The following is an 18,634-nucleotide window of genomic DNA, read 5'->3' as shown; positions in this document are numbered from 1 at the left end:
GTAACATAATTCAAATATTATTTATTTTTTTCTTTTCTGAAAGTAACAGTTTTTTTTTTTTTGAAACCATGGTGAAAGTAACATAATTCAGTAATATAAAATATTAACAATTAAACATCAGTTTTAATAAGCAAAAACTGCAAAAAAAAGACTCCCTAATTTTACAAAAATGACCCCATATATATCTATTGGATCAGAGATATCCAACAAAACCTTATCTCTTTAAAGTCCAATGTTGCCCTCCTTCACAAATTTTTCCCACCAAAAAAAAAAAAAAAAAAAAAAAAAAAGTTCATACTACTAAATTCTACTAACAAAAACTTAAAGTGAAAGAAGAAAATAAGAGGGAAAAAAAAAATGGCAGTAGCATCAGCTTTTCTGTCAACTGCTAACACATTCCATTATCTTTCATCATCCAATTCTTTAACACCCACTTCAATTCCACCATCAAATTCATTATTTTGCCTTCAAAAAAACAAACATTTTAATCTATTAGTACCCTTTTGTAAATCAGAATCACCAATTTTATCATCATCATCAATTCCATGTCTTAGTAAAAGAAGCTTTGCCCTGTCTTTATCCTCTGCATTTCTTCTATCATTAGCAGGGAAAGCCGTGCCAGTAGCCGAAGCGGCGCCATTGGAAGCTGAGGATGATTTAGAGCTCTTGGAGAAGGTCAAGAAGGATAGGAAGAAGAGGCTTGAAAAACAAGGAGTTATTAACTCATCTACTAAGGAAAAAGGTTCTTTTTCTTAATTTTTGAGTTTTCTGAATGAAGTCGTTATTTCACGTACACTACCCGTGTTGGATCCTTGAGACTCGGACAGGCAATCGTTTTGGGCCAAAATCATTGAATATTATCACAATATGCTACCCAAGTCCAAGTAACAGATTTGAGCTTTACCTACTTATATCTGCTGTCATGCTGAAATTCAGACTGTGATTTACTGCTGAAAACACACAAATAATTCAGTGACTTTAAGGGGAATAATGTTTGAACTGCTTAAGATCTCGCACCTTTTTCATTTATCATTTTGTTGAACAATTACTCCTTGCAGTTTTAAATGTAATTTCTCCTTAACAGTAAACGAAGAATCAAAAGCATTAGGGTAATGTTTATATCGAATTTATGGGCAGTTGCATGTTTTTACTGTTCAGTAATCTCCAAAGTTCTGCAGTACTGTGAACCTAGTGGTTAATGCACATTTCAGTATGATGCTTATGCAGTATGTTTCTTTCTGTCCAAAACCATCAGGATACCTGCAAGATGTCGTGTACAAGTTGAGCGAGGTAGGCCAAGCTATAGATAGCAATGATCTGAAAGCTGCTAGTTCAGTTCTTGGCGCTAGCACTGACACTGATTGGATTAAGAAGGCTAATTCAGCCTTCGCCAAGGTCTGTTCCTGAGTCTTTACTCGTAGTATTTATTGCTGGATTCAAGTCTTCTATTGATCTGCAGAACTCTCAGTCTATTTTTATTTCTTTTGAACTTCCTGAAAACACTCCCCTAACAGCTAAGCTTAGGCCCTGAGGAAAAGGAAGAAGTTGATATGTTCAACACCTCAATTTCAAAGCTGATATCATCTGGTGAGGGCTGGAAAACTCTCTAAGCTTACTTTCTCTGCATTACGACGTGTCATACTGATATTTTTTCGTTGTTTGTAGTGGCCCAGAAAGATGTTGAATCATCTAAGATTGCGTTTGTATCTTCGGCTAGTGCGTTTGAGAAATGGACTACACTGACAGGACTTGATGGAGTTCTCAAGGGACTTTGAAAGAGACTTTCTAATTCTAACTGCACTTGCCTTATTTTTAAGCAAGAGTTGTATCCACTTCCTCTATTTTGGAGTAGATTTCATACTTTCTACTCATAATTTGTAAAGACCCACTAGTTCGGCAACATTTTTTCTATGGAGTATGTGAATTTTACCATTCTTGAGGCCAAGAATTAGCATTCATTTTACATGTAACTATTCTCATAATTAATCACACCTTAGTTGTAATTCGGCATTTTCAAACTTATATCACGGTTTTAAGAGCATATGTTATAATGCAAAGTGATTTTTATCTCCTCGATCAAATGATCGGCTGCAAACAGCTGATAGAGCCGCGTTATTCAAGTGTTATAAGGATATAGAATTATTTAACCGTACATATAAGTGTAGCTTCATACATTACATATAATGGTTGTTAAGTTATAACAGAAGCAGCAATTTGACAGCAAAACGTTACAGACAGATCTCTACAGGAGCTACAAATTTTCCCCCTAATCACAGGCTAGGTCAAGACTCTGTGGCCTAATCTACAACTGTGTACAGGGGTATCTTGACTAACAACAAATCAGAATCTACCATAAACAACAAATCAGTTTCTACCATAAACAACAATGCTACTACAGTCATTCAGAGAGCCCCATAGATCTCAAAAAGAGATGACTCAACAGCAAGATGACAATGAGATTAGCGAGAATCAAGATTCAAGATCTAGCCTCGCCTGCCTGACTTCCATTCTCGATCACCTCCAATACCTTCTTGTTTATGTCACCCTCCACGGAATCTTTTCCCTTTGGTTCTGTGGGTTCTGGAGTAGCTGTTCCATTGTCTTTGGCAGCAATATTGACATCAGCTTCAGGCTTCACCTGTTCTGGCAAACTGTCCTGTTTCTCAGGATGTGGTTGCTCCGCAGCTTTAGAATTATCCTCTCCAACTGCGTTCTTTTCAAGAGTAGTTACTTGAGAAGGATCCGCTCCTATTTTATCCTCAACATTTCTTGCATCTGGATCAGTTGATGCATCTTTCTTGCCTTCTTCAGCATCTTCTTTCACCTGTTCCAGCAAACCTTCTTGCTTCTCAGCCGGCTCTTGTGGGCTTTGCTTCCCTGCTTCTAAATCCGCATCTTCAACGGGAGTCTTATCTCCCTCACTCTCTTTTGCATTTGGAATCACAGCATCTTCTTTCACCTGTTCTTGCAAACTATCCTGCTTCCCAGCTGGCTGTAGTGGGCCTTGCTTCTCTGCATCATCAACGGAGGTCTTATCACCCTCACTTTCTTTTGTATCTAGCTTCTCAGTTTCTGCACATTTCTCATCCTTAGCTACAGGCACTGCAGTCTCACTCTCAGGCTCAGGAGCAGCCTCCTTGGTCTCAGAAGTCACATTTTTGTTTTCCGGTTGGTTCTCTTTTGCAACTTCCTTTTCAACTTCCACCTCAGCCCCCCCTGTCTCGGTCTTTCCAGTTTCCTGCATCTCGACATCTTTATTGGCTCCCTCGTCTGTCTCTTTTTTCTCTATCTTTTCAGCATCATCCATCTGGATCTCATCCGTCTTAGTTTCTTCAGCTGTGGCCTCACCATCCTTGCTATCTATCTTGGAAGCAGACGATTTCCTACTCTTCTTCTTGGGGGGGTCACTTTCAGGAGTAGTAGGAGAAGCTTTTACTTTCTCACTAATTCGAGCTGATCTTCTAGGCGTCTCACCAGTGCCCCAATCAAATTCAGATGCTGGTGGACCACCAGGATGAGATTTCAGGTACTGCTGCAGCTGCCTTTGGCTGTGAATCTCCTCCCCTGTTGGGGCAGTAAAAACAATCTCGTTCTTCCTAGGGGTGCCTCCTCTTTTAGGGAAGAACTGCAAACACCTCATCACATTACAAGATTCAGAACAGGAAATCCACAAGGAAATCACATCTTTCCCCCTTGTATAAAGTGCAAAAAGTAAAACACAGAAGCATAAGTGGGGAAAAAAGAGGAGAGAAGGGGGAGGGGGGGAGTAGTTAACATTTTCAGCAATAAGATGTACTCCCTCTATCCACAAATACTTGCATGGTTACTTTTGACACAAAGATCAAGAATCATTAACATAAATGAGTAAATATATTGTAGTGAAAAATGAGAAAATATTTAGATAAAATAAGAAAGAGAGAGTAAAAGTGGAAGACACCATAAATTGTGAGCGAGTTATTTTGGGACATCCAAAATAGGAAACCGTGCAAATTTTTGTGATACGCAGGAAGAACTAGTACAAAATGAATATGCAATCAATATTATACTCCACACAAACTTAAGGAGATAAAGAGGCAGGGAAAAAGAAAGGGGGGGGGGGGGGGAGGGGCGTGCATACAGTAGGAACATTACAATTTTTTTATTTCAGTTTCCTTAAAAAATAAAAAAAATAAAAAAAAGAAGATATGACATCAATATTCCATAAGCTTTATAAGCATGCTACCCAACTAAATGCCGCATTTGCAGGACTAATTATATGAGTTAAGATTGCACCCAAGAAGACAGCAAAAGTTGTTTCCTTGAGGATAAAATCAAACAAGTATTCATTAAACCAGCAACATGATGATGACTTGATCCTGACAATAGACTCATCCTAGGACTGATAAATAACCAATCGGGGAGAACTTATGTATGCTCTTTTTGCATTGATGCAGTAAGCCTAAGCAAGTATTAAGGTTATCCTTCGTCAAACACACATTATATATGATTACCACATTTCAAGCTCTCACTACTGACCGAAAGTATACTACTCTAATGTGGTGCAAGAATGAAACCAATACGGCTTTTGAAAAGAGTCTGTTTGCATAACACTAGCTTCAAAGCTCACAAATGAAGAAGACAAATCAGAGTTGCTTTGTCACAGTTGATGTAGTTCTCCCAATTAAAAAGCATGATCACAAAACCCCAACCAAAAAAGTATTTAGTAAGCTAGATTAGACCATTCATCTATCAGTACCATCCACAAAGATCAAAAGAATACTATCGAGAATTTAAACACAAAGCAAAGGCAGCTACTTTCAATACGTCACTCCTAGTTGTTTTCAGGCAATGGCACCTACACAACATCGCAAGCTCACAACCACATACCCAACGTCTAGTAACAGGATCAACAAATTCTAATCCTAAATATATCATAATGGCTCAAAAAGAACCCATGGCAAGCCTATAAGCCATCACTAAAGATACCTACTAATCACTTGTGTTTCAAATTTTCAATACTTTCATGTGCCTCAACAAGTGGTTGGTCAAACTTGAAGTAGCGGAATTAAGTTTCAAGATGACACAGCCAAAAGTGTATCCACTGAGCCACACACACACACAAACAAAACAAAAGGAAAGACAGTGAATAAAGGTGTGCCAGACGTAACACGGTCATTAAAACAAAGTAAAGATGGTAGGGAGGCATCAAGTTAGATATCAAGATTTGAGGCGTCAGCAGATTAGATGAATGCAGAGGACCCAAATTCTGACCTCATTGGTTCAGCGAGAAAGAAGGTCAGAGGAACTAAGGTTTTGCAATCCCACTCCTCTCAAGGCTATTAAAGCTTGTTCAATCAACAGCTTTAAATTTTTATCAGAGCCAATTCAAAGGGAATGCTAAAGATATGCAATATAACAACAGGAGATCTATGAAGACTCAAATGCCACAAGATATCAATAAGGAAATGAAAATGAGATAGGTTGTCACCTTGGGACTCTAAATCAATAACAGCGTATTCTCACCCAAAGTCTGTTCATATCCACCATACAGATATTTTAACATCAAGTTTAAATATTTTTCCAATTATCGATTCCTTCTTGATAGATAATTTAAGTCTTTAAGGGGATTGAGTCCCAAGCAGCTAGCTGCAAGCAGTTGTAGACTAGTAGCACTTACCTTGCAAGGATTTCAATTAGGTCAATTGCCCAACTATACCCAGCAAAACCCAATTACGATTGATTTATGCCGTACAGGTACTTTCTAATACAAGATTTACAACATGGATATGAGATATCACTGATGACCATCAACCCATGCGGAAATCGTAGGTATGAGCAGACAATCAGATATTACGCAAAACGTGGGTTCTGCATCTCATACATACTAGAAAAGCTGACTATGAAAACTCTTGTCTGTACCATCAAGAAATTCAGGACCAACCTCCAGAGTTAAGATTTTTTTTTTTGGACCATACGAGGAACTTAATTGGCTTGTGTCCAGCTAGGTTGCATAAGCTTCAATCCATCCTTAGGGATGCAACAAAACAGCAAATATCAAACATGAACAATTCTCTAAGGCTCTAAGCCAATTGATAGAGCAATAGTATCTTACCCTAAAATTTTCCAACATAAAAGAATGATTCGTTTCAAATCTTTCATAATAAGGCATTACCATATTAAAACTTCATCTAATCCAAGAGAAAATAGCTTCCGCAATCAGGGGATGACCACAAAATTCAACACATGCTACAAATCTAAATAAAAGGGAAGTGTCAGAGAACTATAAGCAAATCTACCTTGGGAATTTATACTAAACATGAAAAACAAGATTTCCTAAACGGATAGACTAGAACAACTAAGGCCCAATCTCTTCACCTTAAAAACAATAAAATTCAGTATAAATAATTCAAGTTTAGTAAAAATAATTCAAATAAGTTCACTTCAATAAACACAAGTTTTTACAAAAATTAGTATATTCATATAACAAAATATATAAGTAAGTCAATAAAAATAAGTTTTAACCGGTATAGATAATTTAAGTTCAGCAAAATAATTTAAAGTTAGTAAAAATGAATTAATTTCAGTTAGTTTCAGCAAAAATAATTTAAGTTCAGTAAATATTAGGTGAAGAAAAGAAGGTCTATTAAGGCTAGTAACTACATATAACTTGGATGTACAACAAGAAATGTATCGCCATACAAGATCAAATCCTTATATTTATCTTACCCACTGAATTATCAGAAATATCTTCACCATGCATCCCAAAAGTATAGAGCATTTTCACTTAGAGCTAAAAGAACACAAACAAACATAACATATTTATCTCTCAAGCTTAATGATGTCCATTGTTCTTGACTCTTTTCTCCTCATATTAGTAATCAGAATTCCCTCAATTTGCTGATCTAAAATCTCTTCAAATTTTCACTCATGCCATGTTATATAGACATACTTGCTACAGATTCTATCCCTACAAGCCTAAGTTAATAAGTCCACACCTCAACAAATTAATCCAAAGAATAATTAATTAATACCATCCAATCCATTTGAATACTGGAACAGGAGTAGAAAATCCTGAATTTAAAAAGATTCTCCAGTGGACATGCATAGCAAGTCTGCTATTAAGCTATAGTTACTAGGTTAAGCCCGAGTATGACATATTATCCTCATCCCAGCAAACTCTAAAGGAACTACAACCTCCAACAGCTAACCACAAGAGACCTTAGTTTACAGTAACTGAAGATGTAGTGATAAGGCCTTTCCTCAACTTTCAGCAACTTCTAGCAGACCCAAAAAAAAAAAAGGGTTGCTTCTGTTGACCAAGAAGTACCCTTTCCTCGATGATAGGTCATTTAGGTGTTGATCTAGGAATTACCTTCAGCTAATCGTATAACAGCAAAGAAAAGGCTTCATACTAGCAGCCACAATAAAAGGATGACTTTTTTTTACATCTAGATCCTCTCTTTGGAAGGATTTTACAAACACTTCTCTAAATTTCCCAAAGCAGACTTGTCAAAACAAATTTCCAAAAAAAGTATCAGATTTATGACGTGTTAATCATAAAGAAAGCACTTGGATGTTTATCTATTCAATATGTTCATGAAGCAAAATCCTAATCATTCATCATCAAGTCCAAGGATTTAGCAAGCTAGGGATTCTGCAATCAGCAAGAGAACCTCGAGAACAAGGAGGAATCCAAACCACTAAGGTTAAGCATCTTCAGTATACTCCACTACAGCAGTACAGCTGATACATATTGACTCTCCCTATCACCACCATATAGATGCTTTTTCTGAAAAATTGGTATGTAAAACGAAAATAGTTGAGGACTTACCAAATTCTATCAAAACAAGTCATGCGCAGCTTAACAGAACCTGCATCATTTCCATAATAAGTTCAACAGATCCTCAGCAAAAGTAGGGAAGTGTTGATTTCATATAACAACTTGGGGAGCTCTAAAATTGGTTCTGCACTGAGCTCTGCAATGTTCCTTGAGAGGACTTCATACATAGGATCAGCAGAACCAGACCTCTTAGCAGGGGAAAAACCCATGTTACAGCCATGTAAAGTAAAACTATGTAATACACTAACAGCCTAGAAGATTTAAGCATTTCTTGACAAGAGCACACCATAAGAATATAAGGATTCCCTATAGTCCCTCTAGAAAGATCTTTGTCCCATACTCTTATATGCATAGTACCCTGGTACTAGATTGAATGAATAGATCAGTTGTGCATGTTTGTTATCACCTAAACTTCATATGAAATCTCAACTGCAGGGTTTCAACAGTAGTAGTAATAACATCAATACAGAAGCATTTCCATGATGACACATTAGACCTTGTCTCCTCCAACGCCTATGAAAAATGAAATGTACAAATATGGTAAGCTATTAACTCCAACAGACAGTTCATGCATTGTCAAGGTAAATAAGGCAACCAAATTCTGAGATACTATCATCAAATCTATAAAACTCTTACTCCCTAATGCTTCTGATAAACCCGGGTATCTCATCAACGCTTCAACCATCAAAAATCTAATTTCAAAGGAAATGCAACAGTGAGCAACAGCAAAAACCAAAGCCTTGTATGAGTTGGTTACATGAACCCAAAAAATCTGTCTCATGTGGTCATCCACAAAGATTCACTTCCTTTAACTGCTTCTATCTAAATTTTCATGCTTTTGCAAACCCAGTTTCTTCATATCATCTTTAACTCCCTTAATTCAAGCCATCTATGGTCTTCCAAGACTTCTTTTGAAATCTCCATTTCCCAATCCTTCCTCTGTTCCTCAAGCTAAAGTCTCACATGCCCAAACAGCAAATCTTTTGCAACAACAATTATGCCCTCAAGCTAAAGTCTCACATGCCCAAATCGCGGAAACGGTTGCGGTATCACGGTAACGGGATTGATGCGTTAGTCGTGGGATTTTTTTCATTTTTCCCTTTCTTTACCTTTCTAAAGCAAGTACTTCGCTGGAAATTAGCAAGCTGTGAGATAATATCGGTCAATGCGGGCGAAATTTAGTTCGTATCGGTCGAATCGGCTAAAATCTCGGTGTTTTGAATAACACCGCATCAAAACGGGAAACTCATATCGGTAGGGTTGAAATCCGGTACATATCGACCGAATCGCGACGTATCGGCCGCATTTTTATACTATACCAAGCTAAATCAAGCAAACCCTAACATTTAAAAAAAAAAAATAGTAATAAAAATAAATAAATAAAAACTGCCAAATGAACTAAGATCAAAGACACGGAAGTATGAGGTCATGAATTGAATTTTTACCTCAAGAAACATTAAACCTGATTGGGTGCATGCAAAAACTTAGAAGCTTCAGATGCTACACCTACCTAAAATGTTCAGAGTTGTGAACCAGAGCAATAAAGTTCAAGGCTGCTTTGAGTCAAAATGTAGAAACTCTACCCCAAAGCAATAAAATTGAAGGGAAAGGCAAAGCAAAAAGGTATTAATTAATTTTAAAAGCCTATTAGACATTTATATGGCCCCAAATGGAAGTCAGAGTTATCAAAAATCAAGCAGCCCTTCAAGCATCATGAAGAAGTTGCTGATAGAGTAGCTATCACCAATACCATGCAGCCAAACCATCAATTATCTCCTTCAGGTTCATCCTTAAAGATAAATATCATAAATCTGCTCTCCCCCTAGTCAACACATGACAAAGACACACGATCTCCAGTTTCATTATCAAGGGAGCTCTCATAATAAAAAAATCAATCATTTGATAATGACCACCCACCACATACATTATACTCCATTATGTGTTTATAACTATGGATAACATATTAACATAAAACTCCTTGTTGTCTTGGTCTCATATGGTTCATGGAGAAGAGCTAGTGGACTAAATAAAGAAAAACGCACTAGTGTACAGTAACTTAATATCCATGGATCTTTTTTCATGTTCACATCCAATTTATCATAACTACAGATCTTCAATGTGGAAACTCATATAACATCTCCAGTCAGCAATGCTTTAGACTATATCCATCACTAGGTCACCTCATAAAACCTCAATCCTTAAACCTTGCAAACATCCTTAGACACCTCTGTTCTAAAAATATCCAGCATTCATCATAGTATCATACATCTTATACTTGAAGCATTCATCAAACATCCTTTCAAGTGAACTCTCTTTTCTGCAATACACTACCTTCAATAATAGTAAGTAATTGGAGCATGTGCAAGGCTTTCCCGTAACATCAACTCAAATCAAGCTGTAATCCATTTAGTAATAACTATTAGCAATGGCACTTTCATAGATTTCCTTAAAACACTCTCCATTTCAATGTCCTCAGTCCTCACCCAGCTTTAGATCAATAACTTGTATTCTTATGATAATAGCACTAATCAAATTTTAAAATCCTAGGAACTTAAATTTCTAATTTGCAGCCAAGCCAACCATACAGTGAAGTTCAAAACTATGCATAAGTTGCTCTTAGATCCTAGTTAAACTTGCACTACTAATTTATGTTGTAAAAGGTTCACCTAGCCAGGCCAATGCTCAAACATTTTTTTTTATAAAAAAGTAATGCATACACAAAATCTTTGGCAATGTTTTTCCAGTAGAGAGCATCCCACTGATCTCAGTCTTCTTTCTACTTCTAATTTCCCCATACTAGCTTACATCGAGGAGAAATTGTTAACAGTTATTCAACTTATGGATCACTTGTCACTCACATTAACAGTGGGGAATTTTTTAACACTGAATAGCAATTGAATGATTAAAAGAAAATTTTCAAATTGATATCCACCGCATCTGCAGTTCGAATTTCCTAAATCCACCACTCCCAAACCAGCTAAAAATTTTAAAAGGAAATGAACAATTGGTAAAGCAGCATTTTTATAAGAAAAACAACATGACACTACATTTTGAATATAGCATTTAAAGAGAAATGCCTGAAATTAAAATGCGCAGTTAATTATTTGCTTCAAAAAATGTTTACAAGCAACAAGTAAAATAATAATTTATTAATTAAAATAAAGATGTAAGTGCCTTCCCACAATCCCACTAAACCCTAAAAGACAAAAAATCAGATAGTTTAACCATAATTTGAAATATTTTGTTCCAAAATCCCTTTCCCCCCATTTTCTGAGAAAGGCATAACAATCAAATTAAACTAGCAAGAAATCCCCAAATACAAACCCTAACTTACAAAAAACAAAATTTCCTACAAATTACTCAACTAATACAAAATTAAACACAAACCCGTATCATAAATTACCACGAATTCACCAAAATTAAACCCAATTCATACAAAGAATTAAGAAACTTAATACCAGTAGAAAAATTAAAAGTGAGAAATTGAAGAGAAAAAGACCTGTTTCTTCCAACCAGAAGGAGCAGGGAGCTCCATTGAAACAACTTCTTCTTGTCCAGAAGCATTCTTCTCAACTTCAGTTGCCATTTTTAACTTTCACCTGCAAAAATTCATAGTTTACCCACAAATTAATTCCAAAAAAATCAAGAAAAAATTCCAAAAAATTGAAAAAAAATAAATTTAAAGTAGTTTAGAAAGAGAAAGCTTAAGGCTTTACTCTAATTCTGTGAAATTTTAGGTAATCTCTGTACTCTCTCTCTCTTGCCGTTTGTGTTGCGAAAATCAGGTGAAGAAGAATCGAAGAAAGGAAGAGAGAGAAAGTGGATATAAAGGAGGTGGGGTTTGTTGAAATTTCTAGAAAATAAAATTAATTTGTCTTGTATATGGAGGATTATTACACGTTCATTATTTTTATTATAATATGGGTAATGATACAGGCAACTCTTAACGACAACGAAGCATGATACAGTGCTGTTATGTATAGATAGTTGCATAGTATTTTATATTTTTTTAAGTTGGTAAGGAGAAAGGCCCTATCAGACCCAGAACCTTTCACAAATCCTCCCGACTCAAATTAGCGGGCTTAGTACTTTGGGAGTGGGGGAGAGGGGAGGGAAGGGTAAGGGAGATAGGTGCATATGCTAAGGCCGTAATAATAAAGGAAAAATGAAAAACAAAAAACAAAACAACATTGGTATTACTAAGTTGTAAATTGTACCATTGATAGTATAATGGTGCTATAAATGGTCATAATAGTATCATATGGTACTTTTAAAGTTGGTATTTGTATCATTAGGTTGTGAAATATTTGTATTACGTCGGTCTTGTTCACTTCACCTTAAAAAAATAATATTCAGTAAAATTAATTGTAGTTCAGTAAAAATAAGTTCAGTTCAGTAAAAATAATTCCAGTTCAGTAAAAATTAGTAACTTTAAAGAAGAAATACAATAGAGAATCAGTAAAAATAATTTAATTTCAGCAAAAATAATTTCATTTAAGTACAACTAATTTCGGTTCAGCAAAAATAAGGTAAAATGAACGAAGCCTTATTACATTAAAATTTTATGACTAGATCATGTATGTCGATAGGTGTTATCAATGTTGATTTAATGTTTGATATTTTTTTAAGGTAAGATGAAAGGCCCTGTCGGGCTGGAACCCCTCACGGGTCAACTCGACCTGGATTAGCGTGCTAGACAATTTGGGAGGGTGGGAGAAAGGTAAGGGAATCTCATCCCCAAATTATCACTGATGGGGATTGAACTTCCAACCTCATAACTGGAATGTGCTCTCCTTTTCACTAGACTAGATCAAGTTTAGCTTTAGCAATAGATCTATGTATGTTATTTCTTATAATAGGAGATCTATACAAATACAATATCTAGCTAAACAATTAAGATTTAGCCTAATAGAAAAATTTGCATCTCACAACCATAAAGTTATAGAATCAAATCCTTATAAAAGATACTCTAGATAGAGATTCCAGTATCCTCCACCCCCCATCCACAATATAATATTATGGAGCAAATCGTAGAGTTTACGGAGTACTCCGTATAAGTTTAATTTACCCCCCCAAAAAAAAGGTTCGCAATAATAGCTCAATGTAGAGTCCTTTCAAAGTTGAGCAGGTCCAGGGTCCATGACCCAATGGGCTAATGTACACAGACCCTAGAGGCTGTGTAAGCCCAATTGTTCTATTTGGGCTTTACGACAGTAAATGACTACTTGATGGGCCACTGAAACATTGTGCAGCACAATTGATTAAATTGATGTTCAGGTCATTTTGCAAGTCTTAACATGTCTTTTGCCTTGTCTCTCTATGCTTAAAGAATAAAAATATACTTCGTATTTTGTAATCACAACAATTGTTAAGTTTAAAGGGTGTGTTTGGTAAGTGATAATAAATTACGGTAATGATAATTTGAATGAATTTATATTTTTATTACCATGAATTATACAACTATTTATGTTATAAACTAAATTATTAATTATAACAAAGGAACAAATTATGATTTCGTAATTTTTACGACTGTATTGTTATTATATTTACAGTAATTTTACTAACATCGACCCTAAAAGCAAATTGAGTCGCAATACAATGATACAGATAAAATTAATCCAAATTAAAGGCCTTTAAAATGAAGTAGGGTCCGAAAGGGACTTAGCAAAAGCATTTCATATTCTTACATCCACATGATGAAGATACATATTGTTCAAGGAATTAATCTATATACAAGTATATAATGTGACATTGTGTTATTATTATTTAGTAGTAGGGTCATAAATATTACAAGGGGTGTTTATAGCTTGTTCTATACTATTTCTTACGTCCTAATTATATACAAATTGACCTATATAGTTTCAATTTTAGAGCAAATATTCTGAGTTTAGCAAAGGACATATCAATAATTCATTAATTCGTAATCATGTACTAATATTCATTAATTAAAGACATGCGTGATCAGGTCAACCTATGCAATTTCATCGTTTTAATTTTCATAATTATGCTCGTTCTAGCTATTAATTAAATTCGAATAAATGTCAAATGCAACTATAGTTATATATATGTGTGCTTGAAATATTGAAAATAATGCTTCTATGTTTGGATGTTTTTTGTCCATCTCGGAGATAGATTTATCATTCCCCAGAAAGCTAGGTGTGAGGAGGATGCCTAGTCATGTTGACTAGGTGATCCGTAATACGTGTGGTTAGACCTTTAATTAATACAAATATGCTATGGTTTGCAAGTAATTGGTACTTAATTTTACTTAAATGCTTTGTTTGATTTGAATTTAATTAAATTCCCTTTTGAGAAGGCACCAGGCACTTAAACAACTCGTACGAAGTGCCTAGCTGCCTAGGGTGATAATGGAAATATTGGGGGATGAACTTAAGAAAATACATTGTATTATTATTTGTATTATTATTCACAAGGGATAAGACATCTAATAATATGATCACCATGTTTAATTGATTGACCTTACAAATTCATTCCTTCTTGATCATATATATGTATGCATGGGAGATGAACATAAAAGATTAATATAATAAAGTTATGGCTCAATGATTATGAGTGAGGGTTAGATAGAATAATAAAAGGTAAAATTAGGAAATCTTTCTTACAAGAGGTAAATATATTGAAAATCATCGATCGAATCCTTGATTTATGCATCTTTTGGTTAGTTAATGATCCTATATCTACTTGCCTTTCCACTCATGAATAGATATGTACAAATTATCGTGTTGTTACAGCGATAAAAGTGTCAAAATTAATTTTGAAAGTGGGAAAACCTGTTCCCAAAATAATAAAAGACAGATAATAATAAGCTAAAAAGAGTTCTATCGTATCGATCCCGAAACATTGTGCAACCATATGCAATGAATTGGTTGATAAGACAGACAAGCACCAAAACAAGTAGGGGGAAGTCTCCAAGCATATCATGCAGTTGAGACTTAAGTGTGAAGTTGCATTGTCGTATGGCCAACCAAGACAAAGAGGTAGACAAAAGGGAACTCAATTCTTCCCAATATAGCATGACAACATCCTTTTTTTGTATGAAAGAGTTAGGGCAAACTTTTGCATCTTTTCAAGAACTATCAAGTCAATATCTAGCTCATCTCCCACATGATAGAATACAATACGAATTGAAGTTTTAATGCATATTTCCTTGATCGCCCACCATAAAAAGGTAAAATTACAAGATTGCTCCTCAAATTTTGGGTAAGTTTTAATTTTTTTTTTTAATTTAAATAACTGAGGTTAAATTTATTATGACAGTTTCTAAAAATTTTGCCCTATATTGACCTTTTCACTTAAAATAATAACAATACAAACAAAAAAAAACTATTATAGATGGTTGGAATTTAATTATCTGATGATTTTCAACTTCAATAGCACATTATAGATGACTAGATGTTTTGATGAGTTAGACAAAGAATTCATGATATATACGGGTTTCTTGTTTAAATTGTGATATATGAATTAAAGTCACCACTTTTTACAATCTCTTTACTTTACTCGGCATCTTATACGAGTATATATCTTGTAAAATTTTTCAATAACATGATAGTAATATCCTATGCAGCTATGCTACCATTGCTACAAAATATAAGTGAATGTCAATTATCTTAGCTAGTATGATTATTACAATTTTAAAAATGATACATTATTAAAAACCCATGCGTAAGATTGAATCTCATTTGTATTATCTATTCATCTACCCTCGTGGCTTTTTCTACGCCAAAAAGAAATATCCCATACTTTAATGGAACCAATTTTTATTTTAAAAATTTGTTAATTAAAAAATTGAGATGTTATTTATTGGGGCAGTGTGAAAGTTGGTGCATGTGTAAGAGTAAAAAATAGGGAGTAGTATGTAAAATTGGAGGTACAAATTAGCCAATGCCTATGCTAGAGAAATGAAGAAAGCTGCTAAGTTGTCAATGACTTTAATTTAGGTTTTTATTAAAAGAAGGAATTCTCTCCATTTACTCTTCTGAACACTCTGCGCCTTCACTTCGATCTAGTGCTGCACTCACTACTCACTAGTATAGGTGGATCCCAGATTCCTCTTCTGCCAATTTTATTCTCCATAATATTATTTTATACTCGTACCAAGTAATTTATTTGAAAACCCATTTTTTGAAGAATAGAAAAATATTAAATGTATTTTAAAGTTTTTTAATTTATGGATTTTATTTAAACTTATAGGGATATGTATAATTGAAATTTAGTAAACTTAAATCTACTAATCATCTCATGAATTTGTATAAAGTTCTTATCACTTCATATATATGTGTGATTGTAGAGCTCGGTGGAAAATGAGTCATTCTTAAAGTTTAATTACAATAAAATTGAGTTAGTATTTCTAGGTCTAATAGATACAAGTCAGTCAGCAAAAAATTATCACAAATCAACACTATAATAGTATAATCTATATCTATACTTAGTATTTAAAAATACAAATCACAAATCTATACTAAGCCACATGTTACCATAATCACTCATATGTCACACGTCACCTCCCTTAATTTTTCCTTTTAATATTCCATTTTTAATATAATAAAATAAATGTTTAAGTCTTTATGCATTTCGAAACTTGCAAATTTAAGTAATTAAGAAAATTAAGTGTTTCATTTTCAACATAATAAATTAAAGTTAAACTAATTATTATACATCACATAAATAATAAAATAGTCTTTCATCTCCTAAATTTAAAATACAACTTAAACTAATATGTCATTTCATACCCCACAATACCCATGTATATATACCTAATTGAATTCCAAAACAACTCCGACGCATATTACACAAACACTTAACACATTTCAAGAAAAAATAACCTAAGTAACAACCTGTGCATCGAACAGACCAAAAGGCTAGTTTAGTTTAAAACACCATAACGGGCCAATTAATACTATACTTCATGGTATTCTATTCATTACCTTTTTCCTTACAAAACTGAACAATAAAAGTGGTGTAGATCTACTTAAAGCATACGGAGTACATTAAACGATAAATATTGTATGAATATTAAAAAAATAAACACTTTTTTTTTTGAGAAAATTTAAAAAAACAACACTTAGAAAAGAGCATGAAGTGTTAAATTCGAATTCGAATATCATTTACAATTTATGACCACTTACCAAACGTATATTGTAGCCTTGTTGGGCGAGTATTTTGAGGAAGTAAGTCCTACCCACGGCTATCTGAAGTGTGGCTGTGAATGTACCTTAAATTTGAAGCACAGCACATCTTCCAAGAGTCGATCTACACTACATATAGCTTCCAGATGCTTTGTTCTTAATATACAAGACAATTTAACCAGCTACATCTATTTATTGTTATGCTATTTTTAAATTAAATCATGGATTCACCTTCTAGTTGACCTACGATATATTCACATTGAAATTTGTGACCAACACAAAAAGTAAGGTACTAACGAACCTCTAGTTTTTAAGCTTATAAGGTTCTGCTGTAACTCTAGGATTTAAGTTATTTATACCAAATGAAATTTACTACTCGTATGGTTTATAAATGGTATATATGATCGTTTATTTTATGTCCGCTGTTAAGTTAATACTCGTATGAAATAATTAATCTCACAAAATAAAAAACTAGAGTAAATTCTTATAATAAATTAGTCATCATGTTCAGAATTATTATTATTATGATGACGTATTTTCAGATTGAATTATGAATATGATGTACTCTATATATATAGCCGCCGTATATATACATGTAAGATATCGAACGAGTACTATGTAGTAGATAATATTAAGACTATTTATGTGATGACTAAATAAAAATCGATGAAAAAATAGAGTGGAAAAGATAATGAGTTAGATGTTTATGAATTGATTTAATCAATATAATCCATATATGGAGTACAATTAATTAAATCGGCCATGTAAATCTAATTTACATTAAAATTATGACCAACTTCAATGTTGCTTATCTCCAATTTATTATGACATAAGTCATAAGTACATTTTTTTTTGAGTTCGTCCCACTCGATTAACCAGAGCTTAGCTCCGACCTCGACAACATCTGGATCCGATCCGACCGGCCTTATGGTGGGTGCGTCTCTCAACAAGAGTATTCTGCATTCGGTGAGGCTCGAACTCGAGACCTCCCTTAAGCGACATCAAGTTGCTTACCACTTGAGCCAACTCTTGTTGGTAACTCATAGATACATACTCTGATTGTAAAAATCACCAAAAGAAGATACAATTATAAAAAAGATTCATGATATATAGATGTAACTAGAGACAACTCTATTTCCAAAAAAAAGAAAAAAAAGTTAAGGAGACAACAAACACTAATTTTGAATTATTTGGCTTTGATGATCTAGCCATATTTGTACGCATGATTGGAAACAATTTGTATTTATCATACTGTATTTCATATGTCGTGTAGTATTGGGGTTTTGTTAGGTCAAGAATATATAATGTGGAGAAAACCACTTCTCCTTATATATAGTTTTCATAGTGATAAAGATAATATAATTGATAATAAAAGATGTTTTGGAAATGAATTTCATTTCATACTGATAGAGACCCTTATTTAGACACTAGTTATGATTAAATGAGTTAACCTTTAGTCTTTAATTAATTATGTTTCTAGCTAATCTAGCTACTTAACTCATTGAATTAAGAGCTTGACATTTTATAACCTTTTTTTAATTAGACAATTTGATTGTGGAGTTGGAGCTATACTCAAGTATGGCCCTGTTCTTCTGAGCTGCTGTACTCTGCTCTGCTCTGCTCTATTGAGTATAAATAAGTTGTTCTGTTCTGCTGACACTTGTTCTGC

At 34.1% G+C, this 18,634-nt stretch overlaps 2 protein-coding genes across 2 annotated transcripts; one reads left to right on the top strand and one right to left on the bottom strand.

The window, feature by feature from the left end:
- The first annotated feature begins 49 nt into the window (after nt 1-49).
- LOC110707967 (thylakoid lumenal 16.5 kDa protein, chloroplastic-like) lies at nt 50-1,986 on the top strand. The gene is made up of 4 exons (XM_021886060.1): nt 50-742; nt 1,256-1,395; nt 1,515-1,587; nt 1,666-1,986. Exons 1-4 carry the CDS (start codon nt 358-360, stop codon nt 1,773-1,775), a joined length of 708 nt encoding a protein of 235 aa, XP_021741752.1. The 5' UTR covers nt 50-357; the 3' UTR covers nt 1,776-1,986.
- A 156-nt stretch (nt 1,987-2,142) lies between these two features.
- Nucleotides 2,143-11,690, bottom strand: LOC110707965 (methyl-CpG-binding domain-containing protein 11-like). The gene is made up of 3 exons (XM_021886059.1): nt 11,536-11,690; nt 11,319-11,418; nt 2,143-3,625 (listed from the first exon to the last, which is right to left on the bottom strand). Exons 2-3 carry the CDS (start codon nt 11,403-11,405, stop codon nt 2,477-2,479), a joined length of 1,236 nt encoding a protein of 411 aa, XP_021741751.1. The 5' UTR covers nt 11,406-11,418; nt 11,536-11,690; the 3' UTR covers nt 2,143-2,476.
- Nucleotides 11,691-18,634: the final 6,944 nt, after the last annotated feature.

The sequence above is a fragment of the Chenopodium quinoa genome, unplaced genomic scaffold, assembly GCF_001683475.1.
Source record: "Chenopodium quinoa cultivar QQ74 unplaced genomic scaffold, ASM168347v1, whole genome shotgun sequence".
NCBI classification, from domain to species: Eukaryota; Viridiplantae; Streptophyta; class Magnoliopsida; order Caryophyllales; family Amaranthaceae; genus Chenopodium; species Chenopodium quinoa.
Note: the sequence above shows the minus strand (reverse complement) of the source record. Positions and strands in the feature narration are given on the sequence as shown.

What these genes read in the sequence shown, in the direction of transcription:
- LOC110707965 (XM_021886059.1), bottom strand. Translation starts at nt 11,405, where the DNA reads ATGGCAACTGAAGTTGAGAAGAATGCTTCTGGACAAGAAGAAGTTGTT. An exon ending in CTTCTGGTTGGAAGAAACAG is followed by an intron (nt 3,626 to 11,318) that starts GTCTTTTTCTCT and finishes AGGTGTTTGCAG; the next exon opens with TTCTTCCCTAAAAGAGGAGG.
- LOC110707967 (XM_021886060.1), top strand. Translation starts at nt 358, where the DNA reads ATGGCAGTAGCATCAGCTTTTCTGTCAACTGCTAACACATTCCATTAT. An exon ending in CTAATTCAGCCTTCGCCAAG is followed by an intron (nt 1,396 to 1,514) that starts GTCTGTTCCTGA and finishes CTCCCCTAACAG; the next exon opens with CTAAGCTTAGGCCCTGAGGA. An exon ending in TTCAAAGCTGATATCATCTG is followed by an intron (nt 1,588 to 1,665) that starts GTGAGGGCTGGA and finishes CGTTGTTTGTAG; the next exon opens with TGGCCCAGAAAGATGTTGAA.